Source organism: Pocillopora verrucosa, chromosome 11 (assembly GCF_036669915.1).
Source record: "Pocillopora verrucosa isolate sample1 chromosome 11, ASM3666991v2, whole genome shotgun sequence".
Lineage (NCBI taxonomy): Eukaryota > Metazoa > Cnidaria > Anthozoa > Scleractinia > Pocilloporidae > Pocillopora > Pocillopora verrucosa.
The window spans coordinates 3967059-3993836 of record NC_089322.1 but is presented as its reverse complement, the minus strand read 5'-3'; the positions used below and the strand labels follow the sequence as shown (position 1 = coordinate 3993836).

Here is a 26778-nt window from a genome sequence, read left to right as displayed (position 1 = left end):
TCCGTTAACTGCGCGAAATTAGAAGTAAAGAAACGAGAAAGGCTTGGGTCGGGTTGCAGATTGTAGTCCGACCCAAGCCTCCCCCTTTTTTCTCTCCTCCATTGCTATCGTGCCGTCTACTGTATCGCTCAGTGTATCGCATTTAACAAACTGGACGCCTCTAACAGACCTTAGCAAGGAACACACATCACGCGAACATTTTTACAACACAAAAGCCTTTCTGCTGCATAACTCCACTAGCGATAAAAGCAATTTCTAATTTACTACTGAAGCAACCAGGTCTAAAAGAAATTACAAGCTTTTAGAGGCGAGCTTTAAATTTGTATGTCTGTATGTTAATTTGGAGAATTTTGAATTGGATCAACTGATAATCTCCTAATTAAATTTTTTTAAAATTCTCGTCACTTGTCTGCTTGATATTGTACTGACATGGTAAAGAGAAATTCTCTCTTGGTCACTCATGGCAGTTTAAGGGTTAAGAGAGAGAAATACCCCCATAAAGATTCTGACCTCAGAACTTCCAATCACGTAGCATTTTCATCCACTGACTAAGCTTTAGAGATCTATGTATCACAAATTGGAAACTTTTATTAGATGTGTTACAGCATTGAACCCTCTATATTCACACAAAAAAGAATTGTTTGTTCGTTGACTTGGGTACGTCTTGCTGAATCTGTCTGAAACGCCTTCCATCAGATACTTAAACAAGTAAGGGGTGGTTGTGACCTGAAAATAAGACAAACAAGTACTTGTAAAATGAGGGTTCTTGGACAAAGAAAAGCCAAGGATAATAAGTGGTCCGGGTCAAGCCAAGACCACTTTTTCATACTTACCCTTGACGAAAACGTGAAAAAGGCTGTACCACGCCTACTTATTTACTCACGATGTATTCACTTGATTTGACAATTTTACTACAACGCTTCGGTTAACTCCTACTCACAACTCTCGGCTTATTCGAAGGAAACACACACAAAACATCCCGTAGTAGGCACGTGGAACAGTGCCATATATGGGGCGATAAAACACGTGTCGCATACGTGTTTGTTTGGTTATGTATAGATTAACGAAATCACTTATAAATGTCTATCAACTTAGGAGTAATTAACGTATCGTACAGTTCCTAACACCTTTAACTTCTCCCAGAACTCTTATTTTATAACTATTACTACTGAGACAAGCTGGGAAATCTCATGCCATAATTTTTTTCTAAAAAAAATTATGACAAATCAACTTGTCAATCTTCCGTATCAGAACGAATTTCGATAAATTCAATCATATGACAGGATCAGCATCAATATTGTATCTTCTTATGAAGAAGTCGTGGTGTGCCTTGATTTGTTCTTCTGTCCAAAGAGTGTCTTTGTAAATGAGAAAAGTATGTCAGTTTCAGTAATTCTTGACAATGATATGGCTAATCTTCTTGGCATATAGCGGCGACTACAAACCATCAACTTCGTCCAAAAGTTTACCACATTTAACAACAACCTTGTCCACTCTGATCTCTTACACAATGACGAAAACCTATTCAGTGGAGAGCCCTCAAGCGTTATTGGATGCTTCGACATCGTCGGGCAGCCCTTAGGTAGGGTTAATTATTATTAGGAAACACCAATCCAGCGGAAAATATCCACAAGGAATTACAATTCGTAAAAAAGGTTGTGCTTGCTCATCGTGGTAAAGTGCAATCATAATAAAGTATTATATCACATCAATGAGGGTTCGCGTGACAGGAATAAGATCATTGATTTCAAAGGCCTTCCTTTGAGGTTTGAGTTTTAAACAATTTAATGATTTAAAAATGACTGATCAAAACATATTACCAAGTGCACCACAACTTTATCTAATAATACCAGATGATTTCTGGTTGAAGAGGATTTGTGATGGTCAAAAGGAGCTTAAGAATGAAATTACTCGTTAACCACGTGTCCTTGACAATTAAAGAAAATTAGATCCGTTCGTCTCGCAACATTCACTGTGATAGGAGTAACGTTAGCTGTATTTTCAACAAGCGGTCTGGCAGTTTCCCTGAGTGGAATTGGGATGATTGTTGGGGCACCCATGGTTAATTTAACTGGCTTGTTTGTTTTTATATCAACAGCATTTAGTGCTGGGGGCAAAAGACTCAATAAGAAAATTACAAAAATTGAAAGAACAATTTCAATTTCCGAGGCAAAACACCTGTCAGTATGCAGGTTAACTTCAAAGGCAATGGATATTAATTCTATCTCTGATATTGAGTTCAACTCAAATTTGCTAGAGCTTGAGCAGAATTATTCACTAAAAAGCAGCTGAGAAATTAAGCAAGAAGCTTATCTAAGGTTGATGTCCAGGCCCTTCAAAAAACAGATAAAGGAAGAGTACCAAAAAGAAATCAGATCACTTGTAAACATAATGAAATAAGATTTGCATTTCAAAAGACATTGAACAGGTTGAATATTATTCTTACAAAGGACATGCAAATTCAACTCAACTAAATATATGCTTAGTATTCAAGGTATCAGCTGATTTATTTATGATTGATTTATTTTTTTGCCCATTATTAAACCATGTAGTAGAAAAGTTGGCTATTTTTTGGGTTTTGGTTTTTTGGTTTTCATACAATGAAAGATGCCTTTTTCAGAGGAACTTACCATGAGATTTCAAAGAGTCTGTGAAAAAATTCAAAACTCAATCAAAGTTGTTGAATCACACAAATTTGAAATTAATCAAGCCAATACATAACCTTGAAATTATGGACATCAGTCAGATGGACAGAGAGTTGAATAATTATAAGATTGTATTTGAAGAGTATTAGAAAATTTCGAGAATGGAGAGATCCCAAAGGAGATCGGAAATGAAGATAAAAAAAGTGATGAAACTAGGACTTTGAAAGAGAAATTAACCCTTTAACTCCCTGATCAAATTTGAAATTCTCCTAACTGTCAACCATGCAATTCATATAATGTTACTTCAAAGAGTTTAGTATTGGATCAACTAATTATCCCCAAATTGATATTTTTCTTTATTCTCATCACTTATCTGTTTGATATTGTATTGATATTGTAAGGAGAAATTCTGTCTTGGTCACTCATAGGAGTTAAAAAGTTAAAGAAGAGACATCAACAAAGGAAGACAGCACACAAACCATATTCAAAGGAGGAAAAAAAATTGAGAAACTGAACATTAATGGTTCGCGTAAGGAAGTATGATATTCTGAATATGATTAACTATAAAGATAAACTAAGGTGAAATTAACCTCGGATAAATCTTGTAAAATCTTAAATGTATAATATATTATGCAAGAAAATAAATTCTGAAATCACCTGCTGATGCATCCACTCAAATAAAATTTTTCTCTTTAAATTTTTGTCTAATAAAACTCTCAAGATTACAAAGACACTCTTTTGACAGAAGAACAAATCAAGGCACACCACAACTTCTTAATAAGATACAATATTGAAGCTGATCCTGTTGTATGGTTGAATTTATTGAAATTTGTTCTGATACTGAAGGTTTACAAGTTAATATGTCATCATTTTTTCCAAAAAATTATGACATGAGATTTCTGAGCTTGTCTCAGTAGTAGTAGTAGTAGTTGCAGCTGTAAAATAAGAGTTCGGGAAGATGTTAAAGGGTAAGTACTGTATGAAAAAGTGGTCAAGGCTTGACCCTGACCACTTTTTATCCTCGGCTTCGCCTTGTCCTAGAAGTCTCATTTTACAACAACTCAATATTTTCAAAATTTTTTTTTCATGAGGCTTCTGGGACTGGTTGGCTTACTGGCCAACATGCTGGTTGGAAGGTCTAGGTTTGAGACAGGTTGGGTTATTGAGTTGTGTACTTGCACAAAATACTTTTTGTGTGGCTTACACAATTTGTGCAGCCACATTATGGCACGATTGGATTTATTTATTCTCTCACTGTCTCTCTCTTTCCACCCAGAATTGGGTGCAAGTATCTGAAAACTGTCAGAGAAAGCAGTTGAAATGCTGGGGGGTAACCTGCGATGGACTAGCATTCCATTCAGGGAGAGAGTAGTGAGACTTCTTGTTGCTTCATGCTGCAGAAACTGGGATGAGTAGTGGTTACATAGGCCACTTGGCTCAAGTGCAGAATTCACCTTTTTATGTATGTGAAAAGTTCCAAAACTATTGCATGCTTACCTGTGGCTCTATGAAGGAGGAGGAACAGGGGCCATGAGATCAATGTCTGAAAGTTCTCTTGCAGCTGCCACAGCTAGGATGAATATTGCAGTGTGTTTTATCAGCTGCCTTGAATAAGGAAAAGAATAGAAGTGAGATGTATTTTCTGATATTAACTCAGCTTGTTAAAAAAAAAACAAATGAAAAGCTTTGTGGAATCAATGAGGGGCAGCAAGTTCTTAGTTCTTAATGCATTATAGAACGACTTTTTACCTTAAAACAATGTAAGGGAAAATGGAATGCCCTCCCCTCCAATCCTGGAAGAAATGGTGTCCTTTCCAACCGTGCTGGTTTTATGAAAGGGGGAGGGGGTGGGGTTGGCTAAAAAAACACAACCTCACATCCAGAAACTTCTACCCCCACCTCTTTCCTCACGAAACTGAAGTCTTGTTCCATCATCCCCATTTAAGGAATATCAACACTCCTGGCCCCGGTTGTTCAAAAGTTAGATCACACTATTGGCAGATAAAGTAGTACATGTCATGTGACCTTTATACATCAGGGGCCTGGAATACGATCCATTTCTGGCTTACACAAAAGATTACCCTAGTTTTAAATGGTAAAAAGGAGAAAGAGAGACTTCACCTTTCACACCCTCTCCCCACCCCCCTGCTTCCAGGATGGCATAGTGCCCTTGGTGATCATGCTGGCTTTCCAAGAACAAGCCTTGAAATTTGATTGGCTATTTTGTTTCAATGTTGCTTTCTCATTGGCTGGAAATCTGAAATCTGATCAGCTGTTTTGTTAAGTGTTGCTTTCTCATTGGCTGGGAAAAAGATACGATTTAAAAGATTTATCAAAGAATACATCGCACAGCTCAGTCATCAGCAACTCAAAATGGAAACATTTGACAATTACCCATCGTCAAAATTACATATAATTTAACATATGCGCGCTATTCAACCAAAAGTTCGGCCCTTATCCAGGTCGCGTGATAATGGCCGCGTCGTGATCCGCAAAACCCACTCAAACAAAACAGGCCGGAGACGCACACATCTCGACCACAAAACGTGCTTTCCTCGTGAACATTCCTTGCTTATTACTTCAAGCCGTTTGTTACGGTCACATCACTAAATAAAGAGAAAATAACGATTACATAAGCTTCAATACGCTTACCATTTTATAGGATTTTTGTAAAAGTCAGCTACAAAATCTTTCACTGCTACAAATCCACCGTTTTTGGACGGAATAGCTTTCCGGATAGCTTTCGGCGCCATATTGGATGTGTATGAGAACGAGGCTGGGCATGACGTAACATGAAATATAGATTGTAGTGAAGTCACGAGACCTATGTCTCAGGGTTCCGCCATATTACGCTAGAGGTAGTGTGTCGCAACTGACCATTTAACGGTTTGTTTCTTGAAATCCGGTGAGTAAAACAGTTTTAATGACTAGATTTAGTTATGCACTAACGTCTTGAGTTTTTGTTTACCTTATGCGAACTACTGCTTGATTTTTATGCCGAAGATCTTTGCACGAAGCGAGATTTCTAATCGCAACGATGGAAGGGAAAAATGGCGGAGGACTCGGCTAGTGACATTTCGCTTAAACGTCGGCATGATATACCCGAACGATTACCTATTGACCGCATCGTTTCACGCCACTATTAATGTGAGAACTTTTCTGCCTTGTCGTGTACTTTATGTGAGAAAATAGAGAATGTAACCGAAGCAATTCTCCTTCCTGAAAATCTAAAGTTGCTATCTATATTTCGTAATCCGATATTAAGTTGAACAGTGGTTAGTGTCAACATGAGCACAGGGGAGTTATCCTGTAGTTTTGTTCGGTTTATACACGTTTCTTTTGATTATAATTGGTTGTAAATGGTTGTTTTACTGTGTTTGATTATCAAACTGTGGGATATGTACTTAAAACTGTTTAGGGCAAAGTGCAATATATTTCAACCGGATCTTAAAAACTAGTTTCGTTTTGTAGCCGAATTACCGGAATAACTCTGTGAGTTTTCCATGTCTCGTTTATTCCTTTTTTGTCCAACATGAAATCGATATTCAGTTGAAGAAAAGTTGTAACACCAAATTTGATGACTTGAATCTGAGCCTCATCTTCTCAATTTGGAAAATTTCATTACGGATTTTCATTTAATGAAATTTTTAAATCATGGAACAAATCTACGGCTAAGTATCAAAGATAGCTATAATTCTTCTGTAAACATTACTGGGTCATGTAGCAAGTTGAGTCTTAGAGAATTTGTGGAGTGTTCTTTTAGTGTAGCTCACTGTGTGTGAATGGTACGAAATGACTTTTCTAAAGAAGATTTTATTAAAAAAATTTTTTAGTGTGAAGATTGGGTGTACCTCTAGTATTCTGGCGGCAGACCAGACAAAATTTGAATCACCTTTGTTTTGCCATGACATTATTTGGGAAGCAGACAAAGAATCATTTTAATCACGTTTGTGGTGCCATGACATCTTTCAGCCAGCTTCAAAAATGTACCACAGGGTGTTCTGTGTCTTACTTGTGTTTCACAGACGATTGTTCTTCTTACGTATGAAGAAACATGTAGAATTGCTTTTCCTGTGGATTTGACGCTAGTCCACATGGTCATCAGTTATAAATTAACCGAATGATTGAGTACATTAAGTGAACAGCTTATAATTTTTATTGTCAAAAGCACAAACCCATATGGGGGGTGGGGAAAGGGAGGTTAGGGTGCATCTTCTGCTGGAAAATGTAAGGAAATTTTTTAGTTTTGAATGGTACTTTACAGATTGTCATGCATTCTAACTGTGGGAAGGTGGTACTTAACATATTGCCATTCATTCTAATTGTGATGCAGTTGGTAGGCAGGGTTGAGATGTAGTCACAAGCTAGAGATAAGGAGAGAGCTTTTTTTAAATAGTGGACTGTGACTCAGTTGTTTAAGTAGTGAGTTTCATAGCTATTGGACACAACTCTCCACAAACCTTGAGACCATTGGAGAGGAGCTGAACAGTCTCTATGTTGATGCTCATTGGGCGAAGAAAAGCACACTAGGAGGGTAGTGTCTTTCCAAGGAACATAACTCTGTGACCTAACTCTTGAACCCCCAAGATCTCACTGTGAACTCTTCTTACAGTCTGCCTGTCAATTCTTGTAATTTTAGTTTGGAGAATTTGTTATAGAAAGTTATTCCTCAGTCTACAGCAATTCCTATTTTGATCAAGGTTTTGTCTTATTTTTCAAAGGTTAAGCATGGCATCAAGAAAGAAGGTTCTTCTGAAAGTCATTATCTTGGGTGATAGTGGGTAAGGAAAATTATTCTTAATAATTTTCTTATCATGTAATGTTTTTGCCCCTAACACTTATCACTTGGTGCTGTGTATGGATTTCAATGATAAAACAACGGTGATTTTCCTCAACTAAAAAATTGTTCTTCGGAAAGTAGTCCTTTCAAAAGCGAGAAAATGTGACATTAAGGTGATACATTTCAGTCTTTTAAAAGTTGTCATCTAACTTAAGAAAACTTGAAAGTGTCTTAGTCCAGTTTAAAGGTCAAAGAAATTCAGACATGTGCACAATTCTGTGTCAATGTTAGCTTGTACTTTATTGATAAAATAATACAGTAAACACTAGCGACCCATGCCCAAATCTCAACGTTTGTGCGAGCGATCATTCAGCGCCATGTTGATTTGTTGAAAGAAAGCTGGGTGAGTGTTAAAACTTTAATTATAAGGTACTGTCGGCAATTTCTGAACAAAATTGATATCTCTGGTTCTAATAGGCTTAACAAGTCCCTTAAAATGAGAAAATTCTCTTTAGCTCAAGCTAGTGTTAAATGGAAATTTGTAACTGATGTGCTGGATGGTTTGGATTATTTTGGTCACCATAAAGGTTTTGTTTTCATGCGTGCCGATAGCAAGTTGTTCGTCATGCAACTAATTATGTGTGAAATTAAGTCAAGTCAGCATCATGTTTTCATGCTGCTTTGTGGCACTCTTAATACAAAAAAATTCATTGAAAATTGTCACATAACCCGCACCTCCCTATTACCCACAGTGGTGGGCATGTAATGCAAAATCAACAGATTACCTGCGGGTAAACAGCTGGAAATTATGGTACATGTGATCCTTTGAAGCTCTTTGGTGTTGCTTCAGTTTACTTAATCTCCTTTCAAACTCAACATTAAGATAAAGGTTAGTTAAATACAAGAAGGTTTCATTTTCAATGTGATTTACAAAATATGGTAAAATACTTCTCCAATAAATGGAGTTGCTTGTGTGTGCTTAAATTGTGGTGATATAAACAGGTGCTGATAAACTTCAAAGCACACTGTTACATTTTGCTCTTCAGTTTTTTTTAATTCCCCGTGTTTTCAATACATTCCCAGAAACAGGAGGTTAGCTTTTGGGAAATTTCTATCTGTCAGAATTTTACTTCTTTGACTAGAAATGATGAAAAATCCCATTTTTGAACTTAAATAGGGGGGGTTGACTTCTACACAAGTGCGACTTATACATGAGTAAATAATGTACTTGCCTCAGGCTTAGTGAATATTTTTTAATAATCCCTAGATGTTAAATAAACTTGATAACCATCACAATGGATCATCAGTAGTGTCTGTCTACTTAAGCACATGAAGAACTCTTTCTTAAGTGAGTTGATTCGTCGGCTTGGAACATTTGTATCTGTGTTTGCTAATTCCTGAAAAGGGAATAGTTTAGACGATGTAGGGCAATGGTAATATTAATTTTCTTGTGGTTCTTGCTTTGAAGGGTTGGAAAGACATCACTTATGAACCAGTATGTCAACAAAAAATTTAGCAATCAATACAAGGCAACAATTGGAGCTGACTTTCTCACGAAAGAAGTCATGGTAGATGACAGGCTAGTTACGATGCAGGTGAGAAGATTCAGTTCCTTTGTATTTTATCTTTGACTTGCAACTTTCTGTGCTGTATGGAAAACTGTTTAATCAATGATTTGACTTAGCCTTTACATCCTAAGATTTGACAGTTAATTTTCCCCTCAAGCTACCACATTTACTTACAAATTAGTAACAAGAATTTGGTGGTAGATCAAGAATTTTGTATCAGATCAAGATAACATCTTTTAGCTGATAAGTTTCAGCATTCTCATTACCTTTTTGTCAGATAATGTATGGATATTTTAAGGAGAAGTCGCATGTTTTATTCATGCGTGGGAGTTTGGCAGTTAAGCACTATGATTCTAAGATTGTTAGTTGTGCCCTTGTATTCCATTTGAAGAGTTCTTTAAACATTGTGTTGAAGTAGGGAGTCCATTCCCCAATTGTGGGAAATCTTTGCTTATCTGCAGCAAAGGTTGCAGGTTAGAATTTGCCTCCCTGCCCTAACCCCCTCCTCTATCTTGTGGTGCATAAATCAATTTAACAGAGAGATTCCATGTTGCCATGCACCTGTTCAGCAATAGATCACAGATGATGTCAAAATGTGGTAGGAACAACATTTCCATTGTGAAATGGAATCCATTTGTTTCATCAATGCATCTGTCCTCATTCAGATCGTAAGTCAGACCCAATCAAAAGGCATACACAATTCAGCTTACATGCATGTGCAGTGTAATGAATAATGGATGTGGCTCTGATATTGAAACTTTCTTTATGCCTCTCATGTGCGAAGCACTTTACTGGATTGTACCTTAACCTTTTTTTTTTCTTATTATTTTTCTGTCAAGATATGGGACACAGCTGGACAAGAGAGATTTCAAAGCTTGGGAGTGGCATTTTATCGAGGTGCAGACTGTTGTGTCCTGGTCTTTGATGTGACTCAACCTACAACATTCAAGACACTAGACAGTTGGAGAGATGAGTTCCTTATTCAAGCCAGCCCACGTGATCCTGAAAACTTTCCTTTCGTGGTCTTAGGAAACAAAATTGACCTGGAAAACAGAGTGGTGAGTGAGAGTCTTGACAGAGTATGTTTATCTGAATTAGAAAATGACAAATGAAAATTAGAGTGGTTTGTGGGATTTATATGTATGGTGTTGGTTTGGTTTAGCAATTTGGACAATTGTTTAAAGTGTCCACCCTACATTAGGCAGCCAATGGCCAAAGTTCCAAATTTTTTTCCCCTTATAGCTGTAATTTTCACATTTATCAAGCAGTCACCTCTGTCATGCAGTCATGGTCAGCTTGGAGTGAGTCCCAATGGCCTGTTTCTGTAGTCTTCCAACTGTAATGAATAGTTACTTAAAGTGAAACTCTAATTTTCACATCTATCAAGCAGTCACCTTTGTCATGCAGTCGTGGCCAGCTTAGAGTGAGTCCCAACGGCCTGTTTCTGTAGTCTCCCAACTGTATTGAATAGTAACTTAAAGTGAAACTTCTCAAACAAAACTAAGAATACTATTTAAATCATTTCTCTCCTGGAATCAATTTTTGTAATATTTCTGAGGGAGTTTTTGTACATTAAGTGGTCAATTATGGCATAAAATGGCATTATTTATAAGACTTCAATTCTGTGGAACCAATATCAAGTGGCCAAGTAATATTTAGTGCTCACCTCTACAATTTCTGGGGGTGACTGCTTAATAAAGGTTTGACTGTATAAGATTGAGCACTCAGTACTTCTTCAGAAAAAGGTTTGATGGTCATTCTTTTAAGCATGGGAGGTTTGGAAGGACATCAACCTTACATCGGGATTAGAGAAGAGTAGGAAGCTTTAAACCAGTCACCTCCCAGAAGTGATTTACATATAACTTATGACGATTCTAATAAGTTCTATTGTACAAAAAAGGCTACAAGAATAGTAAAGCTTTTTAACCCTTTCACTCCCAAGATCTAGTTAGTAATTCTCCTTACTGTCTGCCATACAATTCTTATGATGTTAGCTGAGAGAATTTGGTATTGGATCAACAAATAATCCCATAATTGGTATTCTTCTCTATTCGCATCACCTACCTGCTTGATATTGTATTGATATTGTAAGGAGAAATTTTGTCTTGGTCACTTGTTAACTAGAGGCTGTTATTTTGGACTAAGACCAAGTTCTAATGTTTGAAAACCACTTTTTCAGGTCATGGCCAAACGTGCACAAGCTTGGTGCCACTCAAAGAATGACATTCCATACTTTGAGACCAGCGCCAAAGAAGCCATCAATGTGGAGCAAGCTTTCCAGACCATTGCTAAAAATGCTCTTGCTCAAGAGACAGAGGTTGAATTATATAATGATTTCCCAGACCAAATAAGACTCTCAAATGACAACAAACCTAACTCAAAGGACTGTGCCTGTTGAACACCATGAAACAGTAGTTGTAGCTCCTTGAAATCTAGTATGGATAAGACAGATTTATCGCAAGACAACGGTGCTAGTCCTTTCTGTAACAACATGATATATTCTACACTGGCCAATGAAATAAATTCTTGAAAATAATTGAGGCACGCAGCTGAAAAAAGTAATGGCTTGCTCTGTATCACGTCAGTGTACAATGTTTATTGTGAAGGATGGCCACAATTTTTACCCAAGTCTCCTGCATGGAAAAATGTCAGTTGTCATAAAATTTTGTAGCATTTCATTCGTCTATATTAGTGGGTGGGGGAAATATTGTTACATATCTTGACATTTTTCCACAGAGAAATAGATTTATTGTCATACCTGATTTGTGTTACGTTGTTATTGCATGATTGTGATATGTGGAAAATTTGGTGCACTGTATTAGTAGATCATAGATTGAAATGAATGTACAATGTATGTAATTAAATGATATGTAAACCTTTGATAAAAAAAAGTGGTGGTTTTAGAGACACTTTCCTAGTAATCATATATCAAAATCGTTGACTATTTCATTCGCTAGAAAAGTTCACTCGTGGTCATTGGAAGGAAGTTTCACAGTGTTTCTTAATTCTCAAACTGCCAGGATGTTCTTAAAAACAGAAAACAGACAGGGACCTTTTTTCGATCTAACGTGCTCTAATCGAAACCTCATAAGAAAAAGCTTGAAATAAGAAAATACTCACCCTCAACCACCATGGCTCTTGGCATTTTATGTGTGCCGCGCGGGGAGGCTACGGCAACTGTGAGCGAGAGGTAAAAGTCCCAAGAAAATGCTTAGGTGTTCTTCTTGGCAAGATGCATTGATAAATGCAAATACATTTTATAAGTAATTTTACAACAGCGTTGCAATGACACTACAAACAAGGAAAAAGCGCTTTTAATCACATGGGTTTAGGTCTGTCTTGTTTTGAACGACAATTGCAGTCAAAAGTTCGTTTCCTAAGTCCTTTGATCATATTAGTACTGTAGTCTTAAAAGCGAGAGTTGGATCAAAGTTCCTGACTTCGTTCTCCAATTCTTTTGGGTCCGTTCGGAAAGCAGCATCAGGCGATGAAAGATTCACCCACTTCCATCAAAAATGCACCAAAACTCTCAAAACTAACTGTTGGCTAAGGAAAGGTAATTGTTGCATGGAGGAGGATTTGAGCTGCGTCAGATAAAATTTACCTGATTCCCCCATAAGGCTCTCTAATATTCTCATCATGCTCCCCCTTCCACCCTCCCCATCGGCAGTTAATTTTCTATAGTCCCTCTTTATACTCTTTTGGCGACAACTGATTCTCCCCCCACGTGTCCCCCCTCGAGCCATGTGTTCTCCCAAAAATCCTTCACCCCACCCCCAAGGCGATAAAAAATGACTGGCCCTTAAAAAAAAAAACGATACACATACTTCCGACAGGTAGTGCAAATAGGACAATTTTACTATTTTTTTGTATTGTTTTGTTTGTTTGTTTGTTTGTTTTTTTCTGCTCAACTATCAGCTTTCCGACTTAATATGTTTATGTCGACAAAACACCTAAACGATGATAGCTTTTATAAATTTGCTTAGCACCCTAAGGCTACACCAGCAGAGTATTTTAAGCATTAATTTGAGTAATTGTCTTATCGTTGAGAAATTAGTTTTCAAACCTAGAAAACTCGAGATTTTATTGCGTTGACAAAAATGAAGAACGAGCGAGCATGGGTATGAAGGGCAGAGAAACATACGGATTAAAAATGCAAAACCATTGACGAAGCCCTTCAAAACACAAGCGAAAATAATTAAGAAATTCTGCATAATAAATCATTTCAAATCAATATGACACCTGCTCATTGAACATTTAATAAAACGCCAAGAATATAGTTAAAAAGCGGAAGAGTTGAAAACAGGTCTGATTGACGCTGCAATATTTGTCAAGTGAAACATCAGGCGACGAGTGGAGCCTTTTTATCCAATGGCAACTCCTGATTGAGCAACGCGCTGCGACAGGACGCCTATACCGAATAGTTATCGTCAGTAGAAGGTTCATTTACTGAAAAAACAAGGAAAGACAAAGCCAGACGTCTGAACGCAAACACCAATGGCCAACATTACAGGGCCCTCATCACAATTACCAATTGGTGTCCTAACATCTCTCCTAGCTTTCAACATTATCCTCTCCTTCACTGCATCTCTGGGTAATGTTCTGATCCTGTTGACAATTTATAAAGTTTCCTCTCTGAATCCTGTGACAAAACTCCTGTTTGCATGTCTGGCAACTACCGACCTTTGTGTGGGTCTTTTTTCGCAGCCACTGTTCGTAGCTGATATAATACTTAACATTGATCTCGGCAACACCGACTTGGATATTTTGTACTACGTGGACGAAGTTGTTTATATCTCCAGTTATGTGTTGTGTGGAGTGTCCGTGTTGATATCGACAGCCATCAGTGTCGACAGACTTCTTGTCCTGTTGTTGAGGCTAAAATACAGACACGTTGTGACACTGAGGCGAGCTCAAGTTGTTATACTTTTATGCTGGGTAATTGCTGTTTCATGTGGATTGGTTCGTGTGTGGAGTCAAACAGTTTCAGAAATTGTTGTTTTTGTGGCCGGTTTGGTATCTTTAGTTACTTCTGTGCTTTGCTACGTAAAGATCCACCTAAGACTACAGGGAAATCAGGCTACAGTAGAGGACAGCTCTGGGGGTGGACAGTCAAACGCAGGAGAAAAAGTGGGTGAAGGAGAGGAAGGGGTAGGAAGAGCCGCAGAGGACGGAGTAGGAGAAACAACAAGGGCAGGTAGAGATACAGAAGAAGAAGCAGGCGCAGGAGTAGAAGGCACAGGAAGAGCGACAGATGAAAGAAGTGTAAGAGCAGAGACAGCAAAAGTATCACCAAAGCGAAGAATTCAAGAAAGAGTTCGATTGAATATCACACAATATAAGAAAGTAGTTTCCAGTATATTCTGGTTGCAGTTGACTTTAGTGGCATGCTATGCCCCTTTCATAATCGTGTCATTATTGAGACATGCAGTGCTCAGTGGAACAACAATTCATGGTGTTTGGCTGTTTACAGCAACTTTAGTTTACTCAAATTCATCTCTGAATCCCTTTCTTTACTGCTGGAAGATCAGAGAATTTAGGATAGCAGTAAAGAACACAGCCAAGACGTTTTGCTGTCGTTTGTAGTTCACAAAGGTTGCCTGTATTCATGCGAAAAGACTTCCGTGTTCTTAAAACACCAGAATCTCACACAAACCGTACCGTTGATACTTAAACAACAGTTCAGTAGAACCTAGTTAAACAGCCTATGCTGCCTCGAGTCTCCTATATCTCAGTGGTAGAGCACCCAAAGTATACTAATCGGTAGATCGTAGGTTCATCATCTCTCACTTAACTAACAGACTTCAAAGATAACCATCGTCTACAATTCAATATCATAGCAGAGTGGGGAATAATCGAATACTGACAAGCTATAATTTCCCTCGCAGAGTCGAAAACTTAATTACCATGTAAATATGAGTTATGTAGAATTTTTATCCTTTACCAGGAGGAAGAAGAACTAACATCCATTAGTCTTTATCGTTTAAAATAACATACTTAAAGTAATTGATTAAGATTTTTTCCGCTTTCTACTTGGAACCAGTATTCTAATATGTATTTAACGATTGCAAGTAAATAAAAAAAAAAACATTTCCGTTAAGTTAGATCATGATTTAGTTCGATATGTCTTGTCTTTGCTTAAGTTACTCTAAAAACGGGAGAATGGACTGATTAAATCGTGTTCAGTGAAGTTAAAAACAATATTTTCTTTTGAAACCTTTTGACAGTTACAGTTAGAAACATCCAAGTACGCGTGCCCCTCAGTCCGTACGCAGGCGGCGTTTTCAATCGAGGAAGAGTGTTATGTCATCGGGTCGATGCTATCTTCTCCATCCATACATTTGAAGCATGCAATTACTTTTTTTCAGCTACGTACCTCGAATATTTTCAAGAATTTATTTCATTGACCAGTTTAGAATATCATGTTGTTACAGAAAGGACTAGCCCCTTTGTCTTGCGATAACTCTGTCTTGTCCATACTAGATTTCAAGGAGCTCCAACTACTGTTATATGGCAAACGACAAACCTCTCGGATAGTAGTTGTTTCAGAATTCCCTTGGCACGTGCCCCATCTTCACCAGTGGATCCAGTTTTATGCTGCAGGTGCATAACAGTAGTGACATAGTGCTTCTCCAAGGTAGTAATAGCGCGGTAGCTGCTTGCCAGCCACCTCGTCTTCTGCAGGCCGCTGTAATAGACCGCATCTTCATCGATTATATTGGCAATCTCTCTTCGTCGTTTTGGAGAATATAATAAAACTTGTATCCCTCTTTCACTGTATCCTCAAATGTTGGAAGGTAAGGGCACCTCTTCACAGCATCAAGTACGGCCAGTAGATGATGCATAGTGGGTGACCAACTTTATCCTCCTCTGGACACAAACTCTTTACATTTCATTCTATTGCGATAATTATTTCCTATATCTAGACCATTCTTCTCTTGTAGATCACACAAACCCGTGAATTTTTTGAATGCGAGACCTGCCTTTGCCGCATAATGAGCAGTATTGAACAATCTTTCCATTCTTGATTTGGTTTCTTCATCCGGTTTTGCAGATATTGTCTTCATCATTGTTGCAAGGGGTTTGTCTGCATTTTCTTTGTCGACTTTCCATTTGTTCAAGCATTTTCCGTGCTCGCTAGATATGTTATGGTACTGGAGACTTTGTACCAGATATTTTCCAAAACCACCAGCACCTTCGTAAAGGGGACTTGATTTATCACAAATGTTTGGATAAGCACGGCATTCCTAGATGAAAATGTCAATTGTCAACAGCTATAACAACAAACTGGCTCAGACAAATCCTCGTAACATGTTACTCTCAATTGTGAACACAATTATAGCTCAGTTTGAAAGGTTATATATGACGCCTGATGGTAAGTTCCATAATTCATAAACAATTTTGTATTACTGAAGGGGTTAACCAGAGGTCTCGTAAGGGAGAGGTTAGCGGTATGCTTGGGTTGTGGCTTTCTGCGAAAGAGAGTTTCTGTCATTAGCCATAGTCTACGGTATTGTACGACATTGTATTGTAGTCTACACTTTGTGATGGTGCCTTTGATTTTTAAAAATTGTGCAAGCTTAACCTAAACACAAAGACTGACTGAGATCAAAATCTTTTATTGCACTTCACATACCTTACAAAACATCACATCGTTGATGGAATCATGCTCAGCCCGAGGATACACTTGTTTTTTTAGTGGGACTGAAAGACGCGCTGCCTCTTTATTACATACTTCTCGCCTCAGTATTTCTTAGCAGCTGACAGGGGAGATATTTATATTATTAAAGGGGATAAAATTTGATATCTTTCATCAGTTTGCTTCTCATTCAAAAGTAGTGCATTTAGAAGATCATTTTTCTGAAGGAGGTTTGTTTGGGAGTAGGTTTTTTCAAGTCAAATTTAAAGGTCACGGGAAAGTGCAGAGTCACGCATCAGTGAACAAATTATGAGAACAAAAGTTATGCAAATTTGTGGTTCATCTTGTTACAAGTAACCAAAGGTTTTCGGTTTCAAAAGAACAAAAATGTTCGTTTTATTTCTGGCAACTTTTCATCTGAAAGATTTTCGTGAAAAGTGAAAACAATACGATGTGGTCTATATATTTTAATCAACAAATACTTACGATATTTACCATATTGAAATAGACGTGACCAATATTTGCTGGAACCATAATAAATTTCTCTCTGGAGTACAAGATCAAAACCTTTTGTTTATGTTCCTTACAAAATGATTATGAAGCAAAATTTAGACAAATAGCTTTCTCTGAATAAGTAAGAATTAGTCATGGGCAGCATTTACATCCAAAGTTTTTATGAATATGTGTTTTTATTTCATGCACGGGATTTCAACATGTCTCGTCTGACATGTATTGCGATACTTCGTCTTATTTTTGCAGATTTCACTTCGTCAGAGCGACTTTCGGTCCGCATGAACTTATTAGGAATTTAAAACATTTGTCTTATAGTACTTCTGTACTTTTAATACCCCGAAAAATCTTCACTTTCCCTGCGGGCAAGTTAAGCACAGAATTCACCAGCCCGATCGCAGAATCCACTAACCCCAGGGCTATCGGACACGACTTTCTTTGAACGCTGCAGACTCCTATTTACATCGTAATTAATTTTCGACTCTGCGAGGGCAATTATAGCTTGTCAGTGTTCAATTATTCCCCAGTCTGCTATGATATTGAATTGTAGAAGATAGTAATATTTGAAGCCTGTTATTAAAGTGAGAGATGATGTTATTCAGTAACTGACACAGGCATACTCGGAGGAAAAAACTATTAGTGTTCAATGAGCAGGTGTCATGTTGATTTAATATGATTTATTATGCAGATTTTCTTAATTATTTTTTACCTGTGCTTTGAAGGGCTTCGTCAACGGTTTGTATTTCTGATAAAAAGCGGGAGAGTTGAGAACAGGCCTGAAAATCTGCATAACAAATCATATTAAATCAATATGACACCTGCTCATTGAACATTAATAAAACGCCAAGAACACAGTTAAAAAGCGGAAGAGTTGAAAACAGGTCTGATTGACGCTGTAACAGTTGTAAACTGAAACATCAGTCGATGGGAGGAGCCTTTTTATCCAATAGCAACTTCTAATTTGGCAACACTGCAACAGGACGCTGAAACCGAAAAGTTATCGTCCGTGAAAGGTTCATTTACTGAAAAAAGGCGGAAAGATAGAGCCAGACGTCTGAACGTAAACACCAATGGCCAACATTACAGGCACGTCATCACAATTACCAATTGGCGTCCTAACATCTCTCCTAGCCTTCAACATTATCCTCTCCTTCACTGCATCTCTGGGTAATGTTCTGATCCTGTTGACAATTTATAAAGTTTCCTCTCTGCACCCTGTGACAAAGCTCCTGTTTGCATGCCTGGCCACAACCGACCTTTGCGTGGGTCTTTTTTCGCAGCCTTTGTTCGTAGCAAACATAATACTTAACATTGATCTTGCCAACACCGACCTGGATATTTTTTACCACTTGAGCGAGGTTATTTACATCTCCAGTTATCTGTTGTGTGGAGTGTCCGTGTTGATATCGGCAGCCATCAGTGTTGACAGACTTCTTGTCTTGTTGTTGAAGCTGAGATACGAAGAGGTTGTGACACAGAAGCGAGCTCAAGTTGTTATACTTTTGTGTTGGGTAATTGCTATTTCATGCGGATTGGTTCGTGTGTGGAGTCCAACGGTTTCAGAGATTGTTGTTTTTGTGGCTAGTTTTGTATCTTTAGTTATTTCCGTGATTTGCTACGCAAAGATCCACCAGAGACTACAGAGGAATCAGGCTACAAGAGAGGACAACTATGGGTGTGAACAGTCAAACGAAGGAGAAGAAGTGGGTGGAGGAGAGGAAGGGACAGGATTAACAACGGGGGAAGGAAGAGCCGCCGGAGAAGAAGCAGAAGCAACGACGAGGGCAGGTAGAGACACAGAAGAAGAAGAAGAAGAAGAAGAAGAAGAAGCAGAAGCTGCGACGGGGGAAGGTAGAGACACAGAAGAAGAAGAAGAAGAAGAAGAAGAAGAAGAAGAAGCAGAAGCAACGAGGGCAGGTAGAGACACAGAAGAAGAAGCAGAAGCAACGACTGGGGCAGGTAGAGACACAGAAGAAGAAGCAGAAGCAACGACTGGGGCAGGTAGAGACACAGAAGAAGAAGCAGAAGCAACGACTGGGGCAGGTAGAGACTCAGAAGAAGAAGCAGGCGAAGAAGTAGAAGGCACAAGAAGAGCGACAGATGAAGGAAGTGTAAGAGCAGGGAAAGCAAAAGTATCACCAAAGCGAAGAATTCAAGAAAGAGTTCGACTGAATATCGTACAATACAAGAAAATAGTTTCTAGTATATTCTGGTTGCAGTTGACTTTAGTGGCATGCTATGGCCCTTTCATAATTGTGTCATTATTGAGACATACAGTGCTTAGTGGAACAACAATTCAAGGTCTTTGGCTGTTTACAGCAACTTTAGTTTATTCAAATTCATCTCTGAATCCCTTTCTTTACTGCTGGAAGATCAGAGAAGTGAGAATGGCAGTAAAGAATACAGCCAAGGCGTTTTGCTGTCGTTTGTAGTTCAAGGTTACCTGTATTCATGCGAAAAGACTTCCGTGTTCTTAAAACACCAGAATCTCACACAAACCGTTGATATTTAAACAACAGTTCAATAGAACCAAGTTAAACAGTCTACACTGCCTCGACTCTTTTACATCTCAGTGATAGAGCACCCGAAGTACTAATCGGCAGATCGTAAGATGTTGTACTCCAGTGAGAAATTTATTATGGTTTTAACAAATATTGGTCACGTTTGTTTCGATATGGTAAATACCGTAAGTGTTTGTTGATTAAAATATATAGACCACATCGTATTGTTTTCACTTTTCACGAAAATCTTTCAGATGAAAAGTTGCCAGAAATAAAACAAACATTTTTGTTCTTTTGAAACCGAAAACCTTTGGTTACTTGTAACAAGATGAATCACAAATTTGCATAACTTTTGTTCTCATTATTTGTTCACTGATGCGTGACTCTGCACTTTCCCGTGACCTTTACACTTGACTTGAAAAAACCGACTCCCAAACAAACCTTCTTCAGAAAAATGATCTTCTAAATGCACTACTTTTGAATGAGAAGCAAACTGATGAAAGCTATCAAATTTTATCCCCTTTAATAATATAAATATCTCCCCTGTCAGCTGCTAAGAAATACTCCGGAGGGAAATTTTTTTTGGCTGCAAATCGAAGAATGAACCGCTTTCACTGACAGCTTTTCGCGTTGTCGACTTTGTCGTTTAGTGTGTCCATTGAAATCTTTGGTTTCACGGTTTCAAAGCCGTTTTTTTTTCTTAAAAAATGTGTTTCTAAACTCTTAAATGTCTAATCACGTGTTTCGTGAAAAAATTCTACAGTGTGGCAGCGCCGAGAGCAAAACAGCAAAACCAGTTGAAGACATCAGGAGTGAATATTGCGTTGAACTCAAAGCGTTACAGAACCTTGAGTATTTCAAATGAAAATATTTATCAAACGACAGCCTTGGAAAAAGCCTGCTACCAACAGACTTGCCAAGCAATCTTGAAGCTGAAGAATTACAGTCGAAAAAAGCAACAAGTAATGGGAACTGTCTGTATAATTCTGCTTCGATTATTCTAAACGGAAATGAAGATCTATCCCTACTACTAAGGCTTCTAACTGCTGTTGAATTGTATAAGAATGCACCATTCTATGCAACACACCCAAACTCACCTGAAGCTGCAAGCGACTGTTGTCTTCCAGAGATTAGCTTGTTTATCCAGTTTTTGTCTGATTGAGGGCTTAAAGTATTTGAAAGGTGAAGCTATTGCTGGATGCCGGGACAAAAAATTGTCCGAAATGATTCACATGATAGCTCTTTTAACTGTTATTGGCAGGCTAATATTCTCTCTTATCCTGAATGCAACAAAAATACTCGTCCTCTTTGTCGCAAAGATATTTTGCCACGAGATTATGGTACAAAGTAACGAGACATTAGTGCCAATACAGCGATGATTCTTTGGTCTAAGGATAACAACCTAGACAACCGCCCCGGAAGCTGATATGTACCAATAATCATCCAAGGCGATCTACCACAACAGCCCCCAGCAACTTCAGCATTAGAGAAAGACCAGCGCGATAGGGTGCAGAAGAGAAAGCGACGGAAAATAAGTGATCTCTTTTTTAAAACATTACTCTCTACAATCTGAGGAAGAAAGTACTCCACCTGTTAAGAAGCAATGTTTGGAAGAGGATGAACGCAATCCACCAAAACATGAGAGCAAGAGTTAGAAAAGGGTCTATGAAGAGAAGGCGCAGCTAAAAGCTTCACCAGAAGGAAAAGAAAGGAATGACAAAACAACGAAAGAGAAGTATGTAATAAAATGGCAGCGCGTCTTTCAGTCCCACTAAAAGAACAAGTGTATCCTCGACTTGACTTACATATAGAGAGAGGTGGTTTAAATGAGTCACTGCAATACTGATAAATTTAATTATTTTTGAATTTGCGAACCTTTGGCTCGATGCGCTAAACGGAGTCAAGTCTACCCCTGGGTACACCGATGGAGATTGATTTTACTAGTGCATATTTACACTACCCACTCCCCCAGTGCAGCAAAAGCTGCTACACATTTCCTTGTAAATTGATTACGAGAATTTAGTGTTCGGCGACGATAAATTCTACCCGGATACATGTAAGTTTGAGTATTCACACTACCTGTTTGTTGGATAATGTATGGACATTATAGGGAGAAGTTATATGTGGATCACTTCTGGGGGTTTGAGGGTGTAACTTGGAAGAACTTTTGGACTTTCCCCCTCGCTCTTGAATGAAAACAGAACAGCTTTAGCGGTCCGTTCAGTTACCGGAACCTTCGAGAAACGGGCTCCAGTGGAACCTTTTTTCGATCTAACGTGCTCTAATCGAAACCTCCTAAGAAAAAGCTTGAAATAAGAAAATACTCACCCTCAAACACCATGGCTCTTTGCGTTTTATGTGTGCAGGGAGGCCACGGGAACTATGAGCGAGAGGTAAAAATCCCAAACAAATGCTTAGGTGTTCTTCTTGGCAAGATGCATTCATAAATGCATTCAAGCCTGCCTTTTGTTTTGAACGGCAATTGCAGTCAAAAGTTCGTTTCCTAAGTCCTTTGATCATATTAGTACTGTAGTCTTAAAAGCGAGAGTTGGATAAAAGTCCTTGATTTCGCTCTCCAATTCTTTTGGGTCCGTTCGGAAAGCAGCATCAGGCGATGAAAGATTCACCCACTTCTCTTAAAAATGAACCAACACTTTCAAAATTAACTGTTGGCTAAGGAAAGGTAATTGTTGCATGGAGGAGGATTTGAGCTGCGTCAGATAAAATTTACCTAATTTCCCCAATAAGGCTCTCTAATATTCTCATCATCCTCCCCCCTCCCCATCGGCAGTTAATTTTCTATAGTCCACTATACTCTTTTGGCGACAAATGATTCTTCCCCCCCCCCCCGTCCCCGTCGAGCCATGTGTTCTCCCAAAAATCCTCCACCCCACCCCCAAGGCGATATACTTCCGACAGGTAGTGCAAATAGGACAATTTTTGTATATATTTTTTTGTTTTGTTTTGTTTTGTTTCTTTGTTTGTTTGTTTGTTTTTTCTGCTCAACTATTAGCTTTCCGATTTAATATGTTTATGTCGACAACACACCTGAACGATGATAGCTTTTATAAATTTGCTAAGCACCCTAAGGCTACACCAGCAGATTATTTTAAGTATTAATTTGAGTAATTGTCTTATCGTTGAGAGAGAAACATCGAGAAATTAGATTTCAGACCTAGAAAACTCGAGATTTGATTGCGTTAACAAAAATAAAGAACGAGCGAGTATGAGTATGAAGGGCAGAGAAACACACGGATCAAAAATACAGAACCGTTGTTGAAGCCCTTCAAAACACAAGCGAAAATAAGTAAGAAAATCTGCACAATAAATCAGATCAAATCAATACGACACCAGCTCATTAAACATTAATAAAACGCCAAAAATATAGTTAAAAAGTAGAAGAGTTAAAAACAGGTCTGATTGACGTTGCAATATTTGTCAAGTGAAACATCAGGTTGGAGCATTTTTATCCAATAGCAACTGCTGATTGAGCAACACTGCGACAGGACGCTTATACCAGATAACTATCGTCCGTAAAAGGTTCATTTGCTGAAAAAAAGGAGAGACAGAGCTAGACGTCTGAACGTAAACACCAATGGCCGACAATACAGGCACATCATTACAATTACCAATTGGCGCCCTAACATCTCTCCTAGCCATCAACATTATCCTCTCCTTCACCGCATCTCTGGGTAATGTTCTGATCCTGTTGACACTTTATAAAGTTTCCTTTCTGCATCCTGTGACAAAGCTCCTGTTTGTATGTCTGGCAACTACCGACTTTTGTGTGGGTCTCTTTTCACAGCCTTTGTTCGTAGCTAATATGATACTTAACATTGATCTTGCCAACACCGACTTGGGTATTTTGTCCCAAATGGACGAAGTTGTTTTTATCTCCAGTTATGTGTTGTGTGGAGTGTCTGTGTTGATATCGACAGCCATCAGTGTGGACAGACTTCTTGTCCTGTTGTTGAGGCTAAAGTACAGACAGGTTGTGACTCTGAAGCGAGCTCAAGTTGTTATACTTTTATGCTGGGTAACTGCTGTTTCATGTGGATTGGTTCGCGTCTGGAGTCAAACGATTTCACAGATTGTCGTTTTAATGATCGGATTGGTTTCTTTAGTCACTTCCGTGTTTTGCTACGTAAAGATCCACCTGAGACTACAGGGGAATCAGGCTACAGTAGAAGACAGCTCTGGAGGTGGACAGTCAAACGAAGATGAAGAGGTGGGTGGAGGAGAGAAAGGGGCAGGAAGAGCCACAGAGGAAGGAGCAGGAGAAACGACAGGGGCAGGTAGAGACACAGAAGAAGAAGCAGGCGCAGGAGTAGAAGGCACAGGAAGAGCGACAGATGAAAGTAGTTTAAGAGCAGGGACAGCAAAAGTATCACCAAAGCGAAGAATTCAAGAAAGAGTTCGACTGAATATCGTACAATATAAGAAAGTAGTTTCCAGTATATTCTGGTTGCAGTTGACTTTAGTAGCATGCTATGCCCCTTTCATAACTGTGTCATTATTGAGACATACAGTGCTTAGTGGAACAACAATTCAAGGTCTTTGGCTGTTTACGGCAACTTTAGTTTATTCAAATTCATCTCTGAATCCCTTTCTTTACTGCTGGAAGATCAGAGAAGTGAGAATGGCAGTAAAAAACACAGCCAAGGCGTTTTGCTATTGTTTGTAGTTGAAGGTTACCTGTATTCATGCGAAAAGACTTCCGTGTTCTTAAAACACCAGAATCTCACACAAACCGTTGATACTTAAACAAAAGTTTTGTAGAACCTAGTTAAACCGCCTATGCTGCCTCGAGTCTCCTATATCTCAGTGGTAGAGCACTCTAAGTACTAATAGGCAGATCGTAGGTTCATCGTCTCTCACTTTAATGACAGACTTCAAAGATAACAATCGTCTACAGTTCAATATCATAGCACTGGGAAATAATTGAAAACTGACAAGCTATAAGTGCCCTCGCAAAAATTCGAAAAATTAATTACCATGTAAATAGGAGCTATGTAGAATTTTCATCCTCTACCAGGAAGAAGAACTGACATCCATTAGTCTTTATCTTTTAGAATAACATAATTTAAATGATTGATTTTTCCGCTTTCTGCTTTAAACCAGTATTCTAATATGTATTCAAAGATTGCACATACATAAACAAAACATTTCCGTCATGTAAGATCATGTTTTTATTCGATATGCCCTGTCCTCGCTTATGTTACCCTAAAAACGGGAGAATAGACTGAATAAATCGTGTTCAGTGAAGTTAAGAACAACATTTTCATTTGAAACCTTTTCAAAGTTTCAGTCGGAACCATTCAAATGCGCGTGCCCCCCAGACCGTACATAAGCGGCGTTTTCAATCGAGGAAGATTGTTCATTTCCCTAACTTAACGTCATTGGGTCAGCTCCTCCATCCATTCATGTAAACAGAGTGAACCAATGCTTTTTCTTGCTTTTTTCTTTTCTCTTACAGCCGACTTAACCGCAGAATCAAGAGGAAAAACCTCCACATAAATACAATTAACCTTCACTTTGAAATGCGTCATATTTGAATATTAAATAGGACCACATTATACATCGAGCAAGTTGCGGATGCCACAAAAATGGCGGAGAAGTGATTACAGCATCTCTCTTATATTTGTTGATGGTAAATTGAAGAATTGGGAAGAGAGAACAACGAGCACCAGTTAAACTTCAAGTGCTCTATGGTGAAAACCCTGGCATTCGTTTCAGCCTCTTTCATTGTCCATGCATGGAAAACAAATTGATTTTTTTCCATAACAAGTTCACACCTGCCTCCAATAACAAAGCGAAAATGTTAAACGATGAGTCATAAATAAATCATGCGCACGAGCTCTGAATTTTGAAAAGAAAGGTCCCCTATCGGTTTTCTAAAAAATATTTCTCAAAAAGAACAGAAAGCGTGAGGTCAGAACCGTGTTTGCATACTCTCGTCTGTACACATCTGTAGACCAATGAGAGAGCGCGTACTATCTTTAAATTTTAGAAATTGTCATATTGCTCCCCAGAGTGTCATTTGCGCGAATCATAAATTCTGCAAAACACGACAGTTTTGTTAGCGGGCCCCAGAAAAAGTGCAAAACATCGACGGAATGTTTCACAATGGGCTGTTTAATTTCACATTTCTCTGCTAAATCTCGCGAAGCACCGACGAAACTAAGAAAAAAAACAATAATACGTAATTGGAAGATTAAATGTTAAATTTCATCATTATTCTATATCGAAGAAGCACAAGAACAGGTACCAAAGACTCTCAAATGATAACAAACCCAACTCAAAGGACTGTGCCTGTTGAACACCATAAAACAGTAGTTGTAGCTCCTTGAAATCTAGTATGGACAAGACAGATTTATCGCAAGACAACGGTGCTAGTCCTTTCTGTAACAACATGATATATTCTACACTGGCCAATGAAATAAATTCTTGAAAATAATTGAGGCACGCAGTTGAAAAAAGTAATTACTTGCTCTGTATTATGTCAGTGTACAATGTTTATTGTGAAGGAAGTTTCACATTGAGTGTTTCTTCATTCCCAAACTGCGGGGATGTTCTTAATTCTAATGAAGGTCAGAGTCAGTTCTTTATCTTCGGAAATCAGGATATAAAATGTGAGAAAGCCAAGCAACCACATAATTAGCTTTACATGTTCAGTTATCCCATTTATGGAGTAAAGTGTCTTCCTGTGGTAAATCAGTTGGAGATGCCTCAGTTCCGATGGAAATTCCTTCAAATTACTCTTCTTTTCCTGTTTTTACCAAAATTGTCAGAACTGCTTTTCTTGTGAAATTACCAGCCCCTTACTTAAAGTGCATGGCTTAAGCAAGCCTTATTTTATAGGATGGAAATTTTAAAGTTAGGATTGTCATGACAGGATGTGACCTCAGTGCTAAGGGTACATGCGTAGCACGTTCCATGTTGTTGAAGGATAAGTCATACAAGTCTGTCTATACCCGAATTTTTTTCAGTATTTTTAAAAGTAGAAATGGAAAAGGCTGCCCATGTTGTGACCGAGGTTAACCCTATATCTGATTTTGAATTCTCTGCTCTAGCTGCTACACAGCTCCCTGTAAATTGGTTAGGAGAATTTGATGTGCGACCACGATAAATGCTC

At 38.4% G+C, this 26778-nt stretch overlaps 4 protein-coding genes and 1 long non-coding RNA gene across 5 annotated transcripts; 4 read left to right on the top strand and 1 right to left on the bottom strand.

Annotated features, from left to right (window-relative positions):
- Positions 1-568: 568 nt before the first annotated feature.
- Positions 569-5410, bottom strand: LOC131777900 (uncharacterized). The gene is made up of 3 exons (XR_009339654.2): positions 5298-5410; positions 4143-4250; positions 569-726 (listed from the first exon to the last, which is right to left on the bottom strand). It is a non-coding gene; the product is annotated as an uncharacterized lncRNA (long non-coding RNA).
- Positions 5411-5495: 85 nt separating this feature from the next.
- LOC131777899 (ras-related protein rab7) lies at positions 5496-11896 on the top strand. The gene is made up of 5 exons (XM_059094263.2): positions 5496-5550; positions 7367-7426; positions 8894-9020; positions 9833-10051; positions 11173-11896. Exons 2-5 carry the CDS (start codon positions 7374-7376, stop codon positions 11389-11391), a joined length of 618 nt encoding a protein of 205 aa, XP_058950246.1. The 5' UTR covers positions 5496-5550; positions 7367-7373; the 3' UTR covers positions 11392-11896.
- A 1594-nt stretch (positions 11897-13490) lies between these two features.
- Positions 13491-14579, top strand: LOC131777940 (5-hydroxytryptamine receptor 1A-like). The gene has a single exon (XM_059094317.2). The coding sequence runs from the start codon at positions 13491-13493 to the stop codon at positions 14577-14579; it is 1089 nt and encodes a 362-aa protein (XP_058950300.2).
- A 3633-nt stretch (positions 14580-18212) lies between these two features.
- Positions 18213-19574, top strand: LOC131777941 (muscarinic acetylcholine receptor M1-like). Its single transcript, XM_066158484.1, has one exon. The coding sequence runs from the start codon at positions 18213-18215 to the stop codon at positions 19572-19574; it is 1362 nt and encodes a 453-aa protein (XP_066014581.1).
- Positions 19575-23238: 3664 nt separating this feature from the next.
- LOC131777942 (histamine H4 receptor-like) lies at positions 23239-24327 on the top strand. Its single transcript, XM_059094319.2, has one exon. The coding sequence runs from the start codon at positions 23239-23241 to the stop codon at positions 24325-24327; it is 1089 nt and encodes a 362-aa protein (XP_058950302.2).
- The last annotated feature ends 2451 nt before the right edge of the window (positions 24328-26778 follow it).